The sequence below is a fragment of the Pristis pectinata genome, chromosome 6 (assembly GCF_009764475.1).
Source record: "Pristis pectinata isolate sPriPec2 chromosome 6, sPriPec2.1.pri, whole genome shotgun sequence".
In the NCBI taxonomy this organism is placed as follows: domain Eukaryota; kingdom Metazoa; phylum Chordata; class Chondrichthyes; order Rhinopristiformes; family Pristidae; genus Pristis; species Pristis pectinata.
In genome coordinates, this window is record NC_067410.1 from 39,014,071 (window position 1) to 39,034,453 (window position 20,383).

Below are 20,383 nucleotides of genomic sequence, written 5' to 3' on the forward strand. Positions count from 1 at the left end.
CAACAAGGGAAATAAGATGATACTTCTTCCCAAGAGTAGGCATAATATCACGGATTTTTAGTGGGATACAGCTATGATTCTGACAAGTTCTATCTTAAGGAGACTTCTCCCCTCTTTGCCTGCCTGCAAAGATTTTTTCACAAACCCATTGTTCCGTGTTCTTTATTTTGCAGTTAAGCTTGGAACCAGGAGTTTGACCTGTAACTCTGTCCCAGCTCCCTCTGCCTTGGGTTTGGACTGCAGAGTTTCCAAATTAAATCAGTTGTTCCCTGTTCTAGAAATTCACTGTGCTGTCCAAATGAACTTTCAGTGTCTCAGACTGATGTGGTACACGGGAAGCATTTTTCCACAAACCAATTCCTCTGGCTTTCTTACACAAACTCAATCCTTGAGAGTCAGAGTTAACAACATTGACATGTTGATACAAATCATATGAAGTTGCTTCCATGATGAGGTTTTTCAAGAAGTTGCTAATGGCTCAGTCGGAGCACTTATTCCTCCAAACTAATAAACTGTGGGTTCAAGTCCCATGACAAAATCTCAGATGACACTCCAGCACTGTACTTATGGGCATGCTGGCTTTCAGCTGTGAAAGCCATTAAACAAGTAGTTGTTGCATTGTTGCATAAGGTATGCAATTCAACTGCCTTCTGTCCTACATTACACAGGTGATTACACTTCAAATGCATTTTATTGGCTGTAAGACATTTAAGGACGACCTGAGACTGGGAAAGGTGCGATATAAATGCAAATCTTCCTTGACTTTTGGATGTTTATATTGCGTGAGATACATGCTTGGTTTTACAAACAATGCTTTTATGCCAAGTGTAAAATTACCATTTGTTGAGATCAGTTGCTGGAAACTTTTTCTTTCAGCTGCACCTGCCCATTTTATATTTGGCTTACAGCTGGAGAAGCAAGGTACACAAATGGGAGATAGAGTAGCAGCAATGCAATCTAATGTGAATCCTTTGTTTACTCATCTGAGACCTACTAAAGGTTTCTCGTGTTTGAATCTGTTTCACTAGTCTTCTTGTACAGCCTTATGTAAACTACAACCTAGAAATACAAGGACAGCAGGTGTGTGGGAGCACCACCACCAACAAAGTCCCCTCCAAATCACGTGTCAACTTGAGTTACAAATGTATTACTGTTCCTTCATTGGTACTAAATCAAAATTATGGAGTTCCCATTATGGGAGTAAGATTGCAGGAGTTTTTTCACCACATCTACTTCCGCAGTTCAAGAAGCATGCTCACCAAGGCAATTAGGACAGGGCAGCAATGTCAACATTGCAGGAATGAACAAAAGAAACCTGCTGTAAATCTCTCCTCTACTGCATGTATTCAGAGAGCTGAAGTTTAATTCACATGCAGGTCCAAAATTTTGTTCCAATTGAGCTTTAATTCTTCCAGTCATATTTACATGGAACACTTACAAAAATGTGCAAACTCTCTTGGACACCCATGTGGACAACTTTGGCAAATTGCCTGCAGGGTCAGAAGGAATTCCACAAACCTTGCAATAGCAGAATGGCAGTTTCCAGGCACAGGTCATGTACGGATAAATCTCGTGTTGGTGACAAAGAGTTCTTTGGTTTATACAGTCAGTCACCATGTGATCAATTGCATGGATTTCCCAGAGCATTAAACTGAAATCACCCTTCACTGTTCTTAGCAATATTTGACTAAAAAAAAATTGTTTCTCTGGTGCAAACAGCAACATTTGCCTTGAATTATATGGCACTATTATTTTATTTTCATTTAACATACTCAACAATGCATACTGCGCATCCACCCTTTGCAGTTCAAAATGTCTGGGAGAGACAGAAGGTTCTCAGAGACAGGAAATTACTGAACTGAATGAGGCCATTCCCCTCATTTCCCCTCAGTTCAAAAAACCACACAGGCTGATCCCACTTTTTCAATCCACAGCCTTGTAAATTAGGGTTCCTCAAATGCTCATCCATAGAGTCATAGAGCCATAGAGTTATGCAGCATGGAAACGAGGCCTTTCGGCCCACTCATCCATGCTGACCAATTTGCCTCCTTGACCAAGTCCTATTTGCCTGCTTTTGGCCCGTATCCCTCAAAACCTTTCCTATTCCTGTCTAATTGTTTTTTAAATTTTGTAATTGTACCTGCCTTTAACCACTTCCTCTGGCAATGTGTTCCATATACCCACCACCCTCTGTATGAAAAAGTTGCCCCTCAGGTTTCCATTAAATTGTTCCCCCTCACCTTAAATCTCTGCCCTTAGACTCCCTCAATTTCTAGTAATATCCTTGTGAATCTTTTCTGCACCCTTTCCAGTTTAATGACATCCTTCCAAGAGCTAAGTGACCAGAAGTGCACACAATACTCCAAGTGTGGTCTCATCAACATCTTGTACTGTTATAACATGACTTCCCAGCTCTTGTACTCAATGCCCTGACCAATGAAGGCAAACATGCCAAACGCCTTCTTCACCACCCTGTCCACCTGCGTCATCATTTTCAGGGAACTATGTACTTGTATCCCTAGGTCTCTCTGTTCTACAATTCTCTCCAGGGCCCTGACATTTACTGTGTAAATCCTGCCCTGGTTTAACTTGTTAAAGTGCAACACTTCACACTTGTCTGAGTTAAATTCCATCTGCAAATTCCATTCCCAAGTACTTCTTAAAACACAGTAAGTGTTTCCACCTCTGCCAGCCTTCCAGACTTTCACCACATTTTGGGCCAAAAAAATTCTTCCTCAATTCCCCTGCAAATTGCCTTCCATCTGGTCATTGACCTCATTGCCAAAGGAAACAGAATCCCTGGCTCTTGCCTCACACATTTGAATAGACCTCAATTAAACCTCTGCTCACTCTTCCTTGTTCCAAAGTCTGAGCTATTCTCTCCTGCATATTGGAGGAATTATATCAGCTCAGGATAGCCCTTGCTTGCGAACACTTCCAGTATCCTCTTTCTTGGTTCTGGGATTACATGAATAGTAATAATGATCCGAGAGCAAAAATTGTAATTAAAATAAAAGAACTTTCACTGTCATTTTCCTTGACAAGGTGCATGGTTCAAGTGCCAACTTTTTGTTGGGCAGTATGACGAGGATCTTGTTGGGGCTGGCTATTCTCTGTAAAACTTCTGCATGAATATCTTCTGCATGGGCCTTTTGTGAAAGAGAATAGCACTGGCGTTCACTTCATGAAGTGTATATATTGGACAGGCATTGTTAGAATTTTTGAATGAATAAGAAATTTTAATTCATTTAGAATGCTACATGGTTATGCTTTAGTGCATTGCAAAGTTCTGGTATTAGCTTTTATCAGTTTTCTTCCACTCCTCTGGTTTAATGTCAGTAGACCAACCATGCAAACTGAAAAACACATGAATTTCTTTCTAAGGATTTTCTGTGGATATTTTGTTTTAATAGTGGAACATCAGATCAAACCTTCCAAAAATTCAATCCTTTAATACCAATTACAATGATTTATGTAAATTTGCACAAAAATGTCCAAGCTGACCTACATCAGTATTGCTTTTTGAAAGAAGGATAGACAGATAATGATAGAAAGACTTTGATACATGCTAGGCCCTGAATGCCCTCAGGACATCTCAAATAGATTGACAGTTAACTAAATACTTCACAGTACTCACTCTTACAATGTAGAAAGTGCAACAGCTAATTGGAATGGAGTAATATAGCACAAACTGTAAAATGGCAACGATCAGATAATCTGTTTTACTGGCATTGACTGAACAATAAATATTGACCAAGATACTGGAAATTCATCTGTTCTTCATCAGAATGATGTTCTGGGCCTCTTATCCATCCGAGAGCTATTTGGTAATGTGGTTTTACATTTAAACCAAAAAACATGGAAGAAACATGCACCTCATCCTGTACAGTGGGGACCAGGGAGTCAAGCTAAGTTCTAAAGTGCAAAATAAATTCCAGCAGTCACAATTCTGAATGTGATTCCGTGGGGGAAGTCAGGCTGTAGATACATTAAAATATTCAGCTACAATGACAGAACTGGGAAGTGAATTACCAACTGCATCCTTGAACCGCACCCCCTCCCCACGCCCCATAAACATACACTCTCCTTACCATATATACAAAAAGCCTATTTATGTATTATGCATGTGCAGAGCACAATTTCCTTAGCAACTGTTGACAAACTAAATGTTGAAATCTTGGTTTTATCCTTCCCAACAAGAGCAGACACATAAAAAGGACTGCACAGTTAAAAATTAGATGGCTTTCAAACTTAATGGCCTTGGATTCGCTTAATGGACATCCTGGAAGTGATTAACATTCATTTATACAAAAAAATCCTGAGGTGCAAACCTGTTAAATCCTTTTCCAACATACTCAGGCCAACGTACTGTTCACCAAAGAAAACATTCCACTATTCTGAATCAACAGAGGTAAGTATAGTTGAATTATGTAAAAGTACACTAATGTATTCAGATAACACACTAATGTTTCTGGTGGGAATCTGGTTTCAGAGACTTCACTAAAAGAAATACAAGATTTTGAACTCAAAGGTATGTGCAACTAAGTGTCATGTGGATTTGGCTGATACAAATGTAAACCGAAAAGCACCTTGCACACATTCAGCTATTTCGGAAGTGCGATAATCATTCAGCCATTGACAACTCTGATGTCTAAATAGCTTTTATTTTCTACTTCTGGTAATGATCTTTTATGAACAATTTATATTGCCTTTCTACAGTAAATAACCTTTTGTAAAAATGCTACAGAAGAAGATAGAAATGCCAATATCATTACGGATCAAAAGATTCACAAATACGCAAAGAAAAACAGCAGTACAGCTAAAACGATTGATGGCCATGCAACATGACTTTATATTTGTTTCACTCCTATTAAGGCTCCTATTAATTTGGATAATTCCATCTTTCCTATGCTACCACTCCATCAATGTACATCAATACACTACGTCAGAGAAAAGAAGATTTAACAGACAGAAAACATGCAAGTGAAATTATTTGCCCCATATATAATGTTGTTTGAGCACCTCCATGAGCAAAGCAAATGAAACTCCTTGCAGTACTGATAGACAACCCTATGAACATGTAAGGACAGTTATTAAAGATAGTTGATACTGGCATTCCAGCCCTTGAGCAAACATCAATCAAATTAAACACTGATCAAAAAACTTGCAAAGGGAATCTCTGATAGTCAATGAAATTAAAAGATCTCAATGATCTAAAATTCAGCCAGAACTTTTTTTAAAATGTAGAAGACCTCAGAAAAGAGGCAATGTAAATCACCAGAAACATGACGCACACTTCCTTGAAACTGCTGGAATCCAAAGATGAACAGAACTGCCTTTTGCATACACAGTACCCTTCAATATTAAATCTCATTTGAAATAAATTGTAAGAGCTGTACAAGTGCAAAAGGCAATCTTAAGCATTATCGGTAGGCAAAAACCATGTACATGCTCGTACTTTCACCTAACTTAGCTCCCTCCATTTCATTTACCATGCATTCAGCTGTTCATGGTCTTCATTGCAACTGCTGTAATGTTTTGCTGACAAGCATCTGTTAGAAATATGTGACAAAGCCTGACCCAATTTCCCAAGCTCTGCAAAATAAAATTAACTGAGAAATACAGACTGATAGCTTTTCATATGGATGCTATAAATCGACCCAAGTTTCTGTCTGGTTTAATAACATTATTTGAAGATAATGTTTGGTATTCAAGTGACAGCTGGAGAATTAGACTATTTGCTTGCAATTTGTTTTAGCCCTGCAGCCATTCTGCTTTAATTTAGCAAACATCCTTATGCAATCTAAAATCAAATCCAATTATTATAAGCATTATGAATTTCTGTGAACAGCTCAACATCATGCCAATTTCCACAACAAGCCATCACAAGATTTTGGAAATGAATGACTTATGTAACTATGACAATATATCATTTAATTTCTGAAAATAATTTGAAAAATTGGTAATAAGGCATTTAGAACATGCTCAATTTCAAGTTACTGAAACACTGTTAAATTATAAGCTACTTATTCCAAAGTAGTGTGGGAAAGATTGGAGAATGCCACTGTCAATCAAGCTGGGTAATTGCATTGTTGTAAATGATTAATGTTGAATTGAAGCACATAATGTTTATGACTGTGCTCCACTCATTGCTTTGTTCTGGCAAAATTACCCTGCATTTATTGGGAGAAGTTGCAATATCTTCTTTCGTAAATTCCATTTTCTCCACTTCTTAAAAAGGTTGTTTACTGAGTAAATTGACTTTGTTTGCTCTCAATCAACTGTTAGCTGTGAGTCCAGACATATGGCCCACCTACATCAAGATCATTGGCTAATGTAGTTCCATGAATCGACACTCTGTCAATGTGGTGGTGTTAACAGCATTCTGTAAAATTGAAACAGTAAAAGTGAACAAACATACCTGTGGAACTTATACATTCAAAAACAAGATCCATATTTTGTAACAGCTATGTTTGGACACATGTTTCTACTGCTTCAGTGTTACAGTTCCAAAAGGCATTTAAGACAGCAAAAGGTCACAGTGATCACCATCAGAGTGCCGAGTGTTACCTACAGTATATTTACTGGACACAGGAATTCCCTTCAACAGAACAACTTGTATTTTTTTTTACTTTTTGCTATTTCGTAAGTGCTTCATAGGAGAGTTATCAAACAAAATTGGACTCCAAGTCACGTCAAGAGAATGAAGACAAAAAGCCAAATGCACGGGCAAAATGTTAAGTTTTCAGGGATATCATAAAGGAGGAGAGTAGGGTAGCAAAACAGGGAGAGTGAAGAAGGAAAATCCAGGATCTAGGTCCTCGGCAGCTGATGGTATAGATGCCAATGAGAACGCAATCAAAAGAGAGGATGGAGAATGCATGTAGCCTGAAATGAAGGCCCGGGGGGAGGTAACAACATATAGGGATTTGAAAACCAGGATGAGAATGTTGGAATTGAAGCATTAGCAGAATGAGAGGCAATACAGATCTACAAAGACAGATTGGATAGAAGAGACATAATGCACATCAGGATATAGGCAGCAGAGGTCTAGAGAGTTTATGTCGGGTAGACAGTGGGAAACTGAAGAGGAGTTTGTTGAAGAAAAGTTGAAGACATGAATGAGTGTTCCAACAGAGTTGATACAGAGAAATCCAGTTGCTCAGTCATGATCAAAAACAAGACCAAGTTTGTGAACAGTCAGTCTTTTTTTAGAACTCTGGCTATTTTGGGCATTTGAAAATGCACCACATTGTTATCAATCTGGACTCACGTCGAGGCTGACCGGAAAAGGACAACAGATTTTCTCCCCTGAAGGAAGTCAGTGAACCAGATGGGTTTACACAACAATTTGGCAGTTTGATACTCAACAATATTTTTGTTTTTAAATTCCATGCTATTAATTCAATTTAAATTCCGCAGCTGCCACAATGGGTTATGAATTTGAGTTTCTGGATTGTTGGTTCAGGTCTCTGGATTTCTATCTCAGCAAGCCACTGTACCCTGGCAAGGAGAAGGATGGAGTTAGACGAACTTATAGTAAGAACAGCAGTAAACTTCCAAAGACTGAGTCTGGAGGACAGAAGGAACATAGGGTGTCTATTCTACCTGCACAAAACCACATCTGAATCCTGATGATGAACCCATTTTAACATATGGAGCAGATACTTTGCATCCCTGACAATACAATTATGTTTCTGACACTACTGTGCCAGTGTAAATTGAAAGTGGCAGGGTGCCATTTCAAGTGAGTAAGCATCTGCAATTGATCATTCCTGTCTTTAGCATCTTGAGGAATTTTTGACAACAAAGTCAAGTCATGGTCCGGTCCGCATTGCTGCAGGTTTCACTGAGCCCATTATGTAGTGAGTTGGATGGCAATTCCAGGATTACTGAGGGTTGCCCCTAGAAGAGGTAGTGGCAATAAATATAGTGGTCTTAAAAATTAAACAGCTTTCTTAGATTGTTGGAAAAACAGATGCAGCTGGGATTTGCTTTCTGTTGCAATATCCCTCCACTATCAAAGTCCACCAGGAGATGGAGTTTCTAGCTTAGTGCTTTCACTGTCTTCTTGTCGCATGTCTCCGCTTTAAGTGTACTACTTCCACTCTGATCAAAGCCTTCAACATGCAATCCTTGACAATTGTTGCTCATTAAATCATTTGAATTTTTCTGATTAGTGATTTAGAAAATGGTGCTATATTCTCAGCTATTCATCAGAATTCTGACCTTGATTCTAAATGACAGACAACAGCAAATGCAGAAACAGCTATGCAGCACCATTTGGCATTTAAAGCCTTGGGGAGTAGTTGTGGAAGACTTCGAAGCGAAGTCTTATGAATGGAATTGATTATAATTTACTTCATTGTGTTGATTTGCAACAGCTTCTTACAATAGGAACTTTTTGAAATAACAAGACACATTACTAGCTTTTCTGAATTGTCCTTTAAATTAGACCTTTCTCAAAATCTTAGAGCTGCCAGCCTTCATTTCTCATGGTATAATGATTACAAGTTTAAAAGTGAAGTTATCCAAGAATAATTGCCAATTTGGAAAATTATAACAGTCTTTACATTTGAGATGATTCTTTGTTTTGTGAGAAATACTGTCCTCAGCTATGAAACTGGCATAAGTCACATTTAAAGTTAAGACATTCATGCACAACATACTGATTAATTAAAAATGCTTATGCTGTTTAAATTTACAAGTTTGCAGATACTTAATTTAAAATGATAGCTGTGAGAAATTATTAAACCTTTATCCTTAGATCACCACAAAATAGACATAAATGAAGATGGCTACTTTGTGCATCCAGCAAGTACCTGCAGTCCCATCTAACTAAACATTTAGTTCTGTCTCAAATAATTCCTGCATTTTACTGCTGCTATCTGATTCAAAGTCCAGTCCAAATGTTGTACAGCACTTGTACAGTGAGCAGAGCAGACAATAGGTAATGTAACGGTGGTGGGGAGTGGGCAGTTGAAGGGAGACATGCAATTTTCAGCAGTGCTTTTGCCAGAGCCTCTTTGACCAAGTCATAGCCTTAACATTATTTCTGTTTCCCTTCACCAGTTAGGCTGTACAGATGAATGAGGGCATGCACAGCAAAATTTCTGCTCTACTAATTAAAGATACATTGCAAGCATTAAATTTGATAGATTCTGGAGTTAGCTGCACAGCACAACAAACTCAAGATGAAGTGCAGATACACTAAAGCTGGCCCAAGGTTCAGTGGCCTCCTTACTGGATGTCACAATGAAGCTTGAAAGGCCTACACATTCATTACAATCATTGCCAATGAAAGGAAGAAGCCTGCTGCGGATTCCAAAATACGGCTGATTGGAGTCTGTCACAGAAGAACCATGAAGAAGTACATGGATTCAGTGCTGCAAACAACTTAAAAACATCATTCCATCAAAAAAGGTGTATATTGTGAGACATTCACTGATATCCTGATGAGTTTATTACTCTCGCCTTTCAATTGTCCTCTAACCCTCTCCAGAATATTGCTCCTCACACATTTCCACCTTGCTGGTACACTCTCCCTCCCTGCCTGTCCACATTTCATTTGCCCAGCTCCTACTTCACCTGGTGATTCAGGAACAGATGGTGAGCATGTGAGCAGCAACGGAAAGTTCAAATTGGAGGGTATAGAAAGCTTCAGGCTTAGTTGGATCAGATTTTGCACCTTGACAGCCATCAAAACAGGAGCAACAGCAAAGAATGTGTGGTGTCCTAGTAGTTAACACAGCCCACACTAGGTAATGCTTGCAGGGAGATGGAATCAGTTTGTCTCGAATAAAATAAATGCCTGCTAAAGCATGCACTACATAAAACATCTCTAATGGCATATATCATGTTTCTGTCGCTGTAAAGATTGGACAACTGGGCTGCGCATCAAACAAAGCAATCATAAAAGTTTTCACTAAGGAAATGCACACTCTAAATGCTGGTTTAAATAGGATCCACAAAACACTCATCTTTGGCATTCAGTACCCCATGGAATGGCTTTTATCAACTAACTTATGGCAGTTATTTGTGCGGTTCTGGTCGCCCAGCTATCGGCAGGATGTCAGTAAACTGAAAAGGGTGCAGAAACGATTCACAAGGGTGTTGCTGGGTCCTGAGGCTTGAGTTATAAGGACACTGGAGAGGCTGGGACTGTGTTCCCTGGAGCTAATGAGGCTGAGGGGTGACCTTATAGACAAATGATATTTACAAAATCATGAGGGGCAGCGATAAGGTGAATGGGAAGGGGAGTCTAAAACTAGAGGGTATAGGTTTAAGGTCAGAGGGGAAAATTTAAAGGGGACTTGAGGGGCAACATTTTCACACAGAGAGTGGTGGTTGTATCGAACAAGCTGGCAGAGGAAATTATAGAGTTAGTTACAATTAAGTCAAAGTCAAAGTTGAGTTTATTGTCACATGCACAAGTACATGTATGCGCAGGTGCAATGTAAAACTTATTTGCAGCAGCATCACAGGCACACAGCATCAGATAAACAGCATGGACAAGAAAACATACCTTAAATCATTCACAACTGTTACAAGAAAGAACATAAATAGAACAAAAGAAAACCCAAGTCCATTTTAGTGAAAAGTGGTCATTGTGTTGCTATACTGGAGTAGTGATTGGAGTTGTGTAGGTTGGTTGAAGATCCAAATGGTTGAAGGGAAGTAGCTGCTCTTGAACCTGGTGATGTGGGACCTCAGACTTCTGCACCTCCTGCCTGATGGTAGCTGTGAGAAGATGGCCTGGCCCGGATGGTGGGGATCTTTGATGATAGATGTTGCCTTTTTGATTAAAATGCTTAATAAGCATTTGGACAGTTACATAGATAGGAAAGATTTAGAGGGATATGGGCAAATGCAGGCAAATGGGACTAATTCAGGTAGGCAGCTTGGTTGGCATGGACAAGTTGGGCCGAAAGGCCTGTTTCCGTGCGGTATGACTCTATGACTCTAGTCCTGCATGGCCGATCAAGCTAAAAAGTAAAATGCACTGGCTCCAAGGGAAAGTGGCAAGGAGGATCCAAAATTGATTCCACGTTAGAGAGCAAAGACCAATGGTTGAGGAGAGTTTCAGTGACTAGACAGTTGTATGCAGTGGGATTCTGCAGGGCCCGGTTCTCACAACCTTTCATTTCTTCATATACTGCATATCAAAGATTCATTGTTAAACATCTGAGCCATGATTTAGAAATTTTCAGATGATACCAACTTCTCTGTGCGGTTAGCTAGTGAGGAAGAACGTGAAGGCTGTAGACTGTTCAGGTGGCAAAGCACAGTAATCAGCTTTACTTACTTGAGGACCAGGATACAAGAGAGGGGAATGTCACAGTAGAATCATATAAAATTGGTCAAGTTGCAGCAAGATTTTTGTACAGTTGTGGAAATTACAGGAAGGATGTGACACAACTAAAGTAGTTAAGGAAGAGATATACAATGATGTTGCCATGGCTGAAGACTTCTGGTTAAGAGGAGAGGCTGGCTGGGTGGGGCAGTGTTTGACAAAATCCTCAACATTCAGGATGATCTGCCTTTATCTCTGCTAAGAATCACATTGAAGCGGCAGGAAGAGTAAAGATTGGCAGTTCCACGTGGGTTCACACTTGGGAGTTTCACACTGAGTTAGTTTCAACTCATGTAAATATTGCATTCATCATTATATCTTTGACTCACATAAATATTAAGATTCTTCACTACTTTCTGGTCTTGAACATTTTTTAATGCTTTCTGGAAGTGATGCTTACACTAATCTTGAATGATACAACATGGATGTGTTAAGGGGGTGGAGGAGGGTAGACATGTTTGTAGGACTGGATAGCGTTGGGAGAAATAGGAGGGGTAAAGTAGGTTTTGTGTCTTGGTATCAGATGGGTGATCTATTAGACTATCAGTGACTCTTGCAATAATGAATGCATCCTGTTGCATTGGCCATGTCAATTCCTCCTGTCATACCCCCTGCTCATATGAAGGCAAAGCGTTGGTGGTTTTTGCACCCCCAACCTGTGCTAATGGGCAAAACTATACTGAGTGCAATAGACCACCATCCTTCTGGAGTTGCCAGCTGGTGGGCGTTGGAGAGCACCTCCAGATCTGTCAGGCCAACTGAACTGCATCTTCAGCAACTGATAACAGGCTCAGTAAGACTTCTGGTCATCACTTGGCTTTGTTGCACTGCCTCTGGGCCTCACTGGTTTGGATAGTTCAGGAGAGTTGTCAGCCCCTGTGTCAATTCCAGTTACTGCTGTTCTACTCTCACATCTCCTCCCTCTCTGGACCACAGGAAGTCTGTCCTTCTCCTCACCATCCATCCCACCAGCAAGCACATCCAACAGTTCATTCTCTGCCCTTTCCACCATATGGAGTAGGATGCCATTACCAAGCACACCCCTCAATTAATCCCACAATATGTTTCTTCCCACAGCAGCTTCCCTTGCTACCCACAGTAGGTGAAAATCTGTCCTTTTACTATTTCTCTCCCCTAGGTCTCCAAACACACCTTTCAGATGAAATAAAAGTTTACCTGCACATCTTTCAAGTAAAATATAGTTACTGCTTTTTATGCAAAGAGACCAGATGGAAATTGAGTGACCACATGACAGGACACCATTGTCAGTTTGTAAGCATGACCCAGAGCTTCAGAGAGCTTGTCATTTTAATTGTCCAGTCCACGCCTGTCCTGACCTTTGTGCTACCCATCCAATCTAAACTCAAGACACAGCACATCATTTTTCATTGCAACATTTTATCACCTTCTGGGTTCAACATTGAGTTCAGCAATTTTACACCATTATAATTGACCAGTTTTTTGTTGGACAAGAGTTTTTGGTAATAATTCTGCTACTTTCAATGATACTTCCTTGCGACCCATCCTTCATTACCCTACCCTTCCCATTTCAATCACAACAACAATCAACAATTTTGTCATTTAATCTCTCCTGCCTTTCAACTATTAAATGACCTTTGCTTAGAAATTGGATCATGTCTTTGTCCAGTAAATTGAAAAATAAAATAAATGGGGGACTTACTGTGGATTGCACAAAGTCTGCAGATTTTCCGTTGGCTAGTCCATGCATCTGACACACAAATGCACAAAGGTGCCTGGGCACATTTAGTGGCATGTAACTGCTAGACAAAGTTCCATGATTTCTGTGCACACGGCATGTGTCCTGCAACATTCACTGGATATACCGCACAAGCAGACCTTCAAAGCCAGTTGACCTGCTGGAAAGCTGCCTCAGGTAGGTTCTTCCCTTTCATTAATGCACTTACATACCTTACCCATCATCCGCTGTCTCTCCCACCCACAGAGAGAGTAATCCTAACAGCTTTTGACCCTCGCTTGATCTCCCCAATCAATGACATGACCATCTAACTCCCCCTCTGATTATGAACCCCATCCCCCAACCCACTAATATCCAAGAGGAAAACCTTGCCCCAACTCATCTGCTAAACAGTTGGTGCAATCCTTAATCCGATTCTTAAAATACACTGCCCTCACCATCTTCCCAACCTGTTGGCCTGACCTCTCTACCAAACTCATGGCACAACGTCCCTGCCAACCTCACAGACCCATATCCAACCTTCGAATCCCATTCCCACATCCCAGGGCTACTCTCCATAACAAACAGGCTTGCCTCCCCTCGCATGACCTGGCCCTCCCTTTGTACACTCAGCAATGGTAAAACAAACAGAGAACAGGTCTTTCAAACTGCACATCCTCATCAGCAGTACAGGTGACCCCTGCAATATGGAAGGGTTGTGTTCCAAGAAAACTGTCCATATTGCGATTTTCTGCAATAATTGGAGATGTGTTCCTGCAGGATCTTTCTTTCTCATATTAAGCCGTTTTATCGGCGATGACAAAGTGATCCACCGCTGTTATTTAATAGCTGAGGCCACCATTAAACATGCGAAAGAAACAACAAATTCTGTTAAATTTTATTTTCAGTTTCATACTGTGGGGCAATAATATTTGGATACGACATCACTGCATTGGTTGGGTTGGCAGTCACGGTCGAGTCCTTCCTTTGCCGCACATTCTCAGTCCGAGGACATGGGAACTGATGTCTCAGAATGCAATGCTGCACTCTTCATCTGCGAGGCATGTTCTCTGACAGACAAGGCTTGTGGATTAGGAAAGAGTGTAGCAAGTGGGGATATTAGGGAAAGGGATGGGATTCAAGGACTGGAGTTCTTGGGAGAAAGGTGGTACAGAAGGAGTTCAGAGGGTCATGGGTTAAAGGGCAGTGACTTGGTGGAAGTGGATTAAAGGCCGAGGGATTACGTTAAGGACTTGGCTATTGCAGCTCCCCACTCGTCAGAGAAAATGTCTCGCAGGTGAAGAGCAAAGCAATGCTGCACTTTGAGATGTCTGTCCACATGTCCTCAGACTGGAGAGGGTGTGGCAAAGGAGGGACTTGGCTGTGACTGCCAACCCAATTGATGCGATGACGTCATATCCGTATCTTATTGCCCCACAGTACTGAGTGACTAAAAATAAAAATTGACAGAATTTGTTGTTTCTTTTGCATTTTGTGTATTTATTTTTTCCAATATATATCCACAACAGCAAATTTTATTCTGTATTTCAAATTTCTGGGCAGTAATTTGTGAATTCCATAAGGACAAATTTCCTTCACCCGAACGGCCGTAATGCGGGGGTTACCTGTACATGATACCATGGGCCTGAGTGCAAGGAAACTCATCAGTGGCCAGCCAAATACTTCATATAATGACATCTTCTGTATTCTGATATGTTAAATAAAACAGGAAAGATCGCCAGAATACTGAGCTGATGAGGCAAGAATCTCTCTTTAAACAGATTGCCTTAATAATAATAATTCAGTGTTGTCAGCTCTGGCAATGTGGGAAACACTCTTGTCTCTAAGTTTCACAATTCAGTCCAGATACTACCACCTATAATCAATGGTGATACACCAGTACAGAACTGAGGGGTTATTGGGATGTTGACTTTCAACCCATTTGTTCCGTCAGCTGCAGTATTAAGGTCCTATTACAAAGAAGAGCTGGAGAATTTGTATTAAGCACATGGGCTGCCTTGCTTCCAAAACAGAAAAAAAAATCATTGGCTATGAAGTGTTTTGAGATATCTTGAGATTGTGAAAGGTGATATACAAATGCAGGTTTCTCAAGAAACATATATTCACCTCAATATCTATTCTGTGCAATACAACAAAAAGAAAGCAGATGGAGTTAATTTGTAATCAAGCCTATTAAACAACATTTTCTACTTACTCAGTTGATACTTAAGCAAATAACCAGTCAGAATGCCATTTGGTTTTGCTGGAGGTCCCCACGTCAGAGTCACAGAGTTTTTGGCAAAGCTCCCAATTCTCAGAAAAGCTGGCTGCGAAGGGACTGTCAAAGCAAAGCAGAATCATTTTCAATTATCGTTCTAGGTTTCACAGTCTCTATTAAGAATCGAAAAAAATAGTGCAAATATTAATGATCCTAATATTTTCAGAACTGACAAATAGTATACAAAGTAATTGTTACCATTTTTCCTAATATTATAAATAGTTTTATGAAGTAACTTGTCCCATTACATAAAATTCCAAGTATTATTTTTTAATCAAACAGTCAGAGATAATTTCTGATGTGAAAACAGGCACACGTTCACTGTTCCATAAATCATGTCATTAATATGGCCCATATGGCATGAATTATCAGTGCTTAGTTGTTGCCACAAGATTATTTCGTATTAATGAAGAAAGCAATTTCATGGTACACAATAGGAACACTTGCAACAAGATAGTAATTTTATTTGGTGAGGTTACTGACAGCAGTGCAGGTCACCAACCAGTTGGTAGAGAGTTGGAACTCAATGGCAAATGTCCTTCAACATAAATTGTTCAAAGTTTTATGCCAATAAAATTAATGCATTAATACACTAATAAAGGCGTGCCTCATTAATTTGCCATACGTTTTCCAGCTCCTCCTGGGCCAATATATTTTTAATAAATGGATGTCTTTCACGCTGGCCAAAATGATTAGATATTAATTCATTAATTATTTACATCAACAGATGCTCACAAAGCATGAAGTTCATATCATGGTTTGAAACCTCATTGAAAGGGAGAGGTGATCTGAAAAGTGCAGTTTTGATGGCTGGAGAGAAACAACTGTGACCAAGCTGGTTTATTTTATTTATGTGCTTTGAAGCATTCAGCAGAAGAACATATAGCAACTGATTAAAGTGCTAAATTATGAAGTATTTAGTGACAAACACATGAAATCTCTCATATGTAACACCTTTTGCAACATCCCAGGCAACATGGATTTATTTTCCAATTGTAGACGCCATAACGTAGGTTGCAATTATTGGACAGACAGCTGAGGAAGCCACACTCCCAGAATGAACCCACCATTAAACAATGTAAATGTTTGAATATATCCACAACAGTCACATCCAAAGCCTATCAAAAATTAAAGAAACTATTTTTCCCTTAAAACCTAAAACACTCAAAATAATAGTAGATGCTAAAAAAATAATTAGGTACATTGAAATGAGTTCAATTCGGTCAAAAATGCAAATTAACTGACACTTACCTCTCTCCCTTGCTAAGTGTAATGTGCAGCCAGGAGACAAAGTTCTTAACCTGGGGCAGGTTAAATGTGTAGATTTCCAAGCTTAATTGTTGGAAAATAGTAGAAGTTCATGCTCCATCACTGGATTCCATGAGGAGGCTAATGTTTGAGAACATTGGACTTGATGGTGGCAATTAACTGAGTAGTGGTTTGTGACTTCCACTTTCGGGAGTCCCAAATTTCCTCACAGGCTCTCTGAACTGCTGGCTGTTATGGCAATTTTACTCTTTAGTGGGAGAAGTCCAAACACTGTAAATACCTGCAAATGGTAGTTGGAACTATGATACTGGTCCTGCAGTTTTTCAACACCAGACTCAAGACTGGAGCAACTTGCTGCTCCTGTCCACTATTCCAGATGCTGAAAGACAATTGCTCCTTTTTAAATGGATGCTTAGTTTGTTGCCATGACCCTGGGGTTTCCTGGTGGACACAGCTCCTCTTTTGGTTTTGAATAGCTTAGGGATTATCAAAAGACAAGCTTGACAAGGGGTTTAATAATCTCTTTGATGCCATTAATGCTACTGCAATGTCAGTTACTAGGTATGATGTAGCATTTACATGGGACAACGGCAGGAATAGGCAAGGCTGAAATTGCACTTGCACAATCCTGGCTGCACATTACACAAGTTAGGCCATTCACATTACATTTAGAAATTTAGAAGCAAAGGCCGTAGCAAACCCTAGACTCTCTTGGGCAAATCGCAAAATGCTGCTATATTCCTCGTAATGCTATAACTGAGGTAGCATCTGGATAATGTGTCACTCACTGTTAACAAGGATGAGTGGCACAGCAGCAATGAACACAGGGAGCTATTAAAAAGTTGTTTGCATTTATTACAGAATTATTGAAGGAAACCATGTGTTACATTTTATCAATCCTGGCCAAAAGCTGCCAATTTTGGTGGCATCAGCAAACTTCTTATTTGCAATTCTTACAATGAAGTTCAAGTTATTTATTCCACAGAATGGGCCAATTACCAAATGCCACAGAACCCCTTTTCATACAGCCCCTCTGATTGTAGCATTCCAAACAGAAGTGCATAAACTTTAATATGTGTTTGAACAGCATGTGTTAGCACATGGGGAAGATGAGACCAAATGCAATGGGCACATTTCCAAGTTGGGAGTAGATTTACATAGTAAGCAACAAATTTCTTCCAACAATCTCTTCAAACTTCTCCTGCTGTTTTCAGCAGCCACCTTGCTGAGAAGGGAGACCTGCCCCACCTGCAGCTCCTGATTAAGCTTCCAGGTAACATCCTAAAGTCTCCATTAATTTTAACTGGGCTTGGGACATGGCATTCCCAGGGCTGTACAAGCCCTATTTGGTTACAATGGTAAGGTCTGTTCTGGTGAAAAAAGGCACCTCATTATATCAATTTTCAAATGATTTGCTTTGGTGTTTCTTCAATTTCAGGTTTGAGGACTGCAGCAGATAGCTTTCGATTCCCCGGTGTTATGTTGCCTTTATACTGCAGAGAAAAAATATTGTGGATTGCTTTAAAGAAAGTTCTCATGGCAGGTGCCTTAGATCCACACACTGATTTGCATCAGCCAGCAAGGGTTAGTTACAAAAAAGCTGAATGCTTATAGAGTGGAATTCTTTCAGATTTATGCAGCGCAGTCATTATGCAAAGGAAGCTCAGAGGTTCAACTGACTACAACCCATTAATTCCTGCACCTTTGGGAATCCCAATGCTCTGCAAAACCACGTAGCTTTTTCATGTTGATGCCAATTTTCCATGAGGAAGAAGTCAAAATTTGTTTCTGAAGCAAGTCTTGATTACCAAACCAAGAGAAAGCTGATATCTCCAGTAGAGGCAGCCAGTTTCAATTTTAACAAAAACATAAAGAAAAGAAACAGATGCTAGAAAGAATCTCATTCTCTTTTGCAAATTGGGAACTCTATGCAGGTAGTGTGCGTACTGAAGATCACTTTTCGAAGAACATCATCATGTTTTCGTTCTAATTCAGAAGAAACCACATTTTATCTTTGGAGATCAAAGTGAAGACTGCAGAAACTTAACTTTGCCTGGGTAGCCCCAAAATCTGCCACCTTTCTTTACAGTAGGAACTAAAATTTCATATTGGTGCCAATTAGTCTGTTGGCTTTATGTTGAATAAAAACCAATATACTTACTTTTGCAAAACAAAACAAATTGAAAGGCATACATATGGCTTGATATTTTCAAATTTTACTTTTGATTCAGTTTAGGGGTATTTATTTGCTCATTGTTATTGTTGAAGTATTTTCATTAAGACAAATATATCAAAGTTAGGTTTCAATAAGAAGTTGCAACTGCATTGATAATGACAACAAGAAAAGCAATATATTCAAAAAAATCATCACCGTCACCTGGGTTTTACTATTCCAGGTTCCCCTGAAACCACCCTTGAGTTGCCAAAGGAAGGCAATGACTAGTGTACTGTGTCCACAAGGAAGACAAATGCTCAGTCGTCTAGGCACAATATCCACAATTTGAAAGCTGCATACTTAAAGGAAAATGATTGGTTGACAGTATTGGACAAATGGTTAAAGTACTATTGGTGTAAAAAACAACTCCTTTAGTAAGTCTTCAGGAGATTTTTTGGTTACAATTAGTCCTCAATTTACAAGTGCTCATTTTATGAATTTTCACCATTATGCCATTGACTATTTTTTTTACAATTAAGCCAATCACGGTGTTTTCTGACCATTGGAATACACTGTACAAAATATCCACAATACACCTTCCCCAGCCTGTTCAACATATGAAATTGTTTCCCAGAGCGTATTCCTTTGCGAAATAAGGAGTGGTTGTATTATCAGTTAAAACCACAAAAAAAGGTGTAGATATAAACAAAGCCACATACCGATGCCACAAAACAAAGTCAAGCACTGCAATCAATCTGATATTGCCTTGAAAAATTGTTTTAAGTTGCCTTTAATGTCCATCACATGGTTATATCCAGCTGCTGCACCCAAGAAAGGACATGGTCTTTAAAATGCATTGTCACACTTCTGGCTCTCCTGCTGTTGGCTTAAGGATTGGATGCTTCTTGCTACTTCAAAGATATTTGAGTTTTAACTACCATCATTTATTTGGCAGAACCACAAGCTAAAAAATAAGTAGAGAGGTTTTATGTTTGCTGATGCAAAGGGATCTAATTTTGACTTTGTATATCCTTTACCTCAACTGCTCATACAATAGTTGCAACCAAAGCCAAGTTGATCATGAACACTCCATTGATATTTGTGTCATTAGTTTCCTTATCTTCACTCGATTCAGTCATAACTGTTACGGACTCAGTGAAAGTCCCTTTAAGATAGAGAGTGTGTGTGTATGTGTGTGTGGGGCGTGCTTACATCAATAGAAGATAAAGGACGTAATGACGTTGTTGGAGAAGAAGAAGAAGGAGAGAGAGAGAGAGAGAAGGGAGAGAGACACCAGCCTGCTTGTTTTCTCTATCGATGGATGAGAAACAATAACTGTGTTTGCCATAGAAATCCATGTATGGAAGTTGGAAGTAATCCGGTGGAGTTCACTTTGTTGCTGACCTGTAGAAGGAAACAGGTATTTGTGTGTGGACGACCACGGTTCGGATGCTTTTCGGGGTGAGGAAGTCACTACCGAGTAAACACTGAAGTGTCGTTTGGGTTCCATCGTGGAACATTTGGATTTCGTATGTACTCTCTCTATGTTTTTCTACATCTACATCTTATCTTCAGACAACGGTGGTTGTTGAAGAAGCCCTTGCTCATGTTTCACCTTATGGCTTGCGGAAC

At 39.7% G+C, this 20,383-nt stretch overlaps 1 protein-coding gene across 22 annotated transcripts in view; it reads right to left on the reverse strand.

Annotated features, from left to right (window-relative positions):
* Positions 1–20,383, reverse strand: part of chl1b (cell adhesion molecule L1-like b) — a 689,122-nt gene that overhangs the window by 101,267 nt on the left and 567,472 nt on the right. For all 22 annotated transcript variants that reach the window (XM_052017114.1, XM_052017111.1, XM_052017119.1 and 19 more), the window contains one exon: positions 15,265–15,387. In XM_052017114.1, coding sequence (XP_051873074.1) covers positions 15,265–15,387 — 123 coding nt within the window. The remainder of the gene's footprint in view (positions 1–15,264; positions 15,388–20,383) is intronic.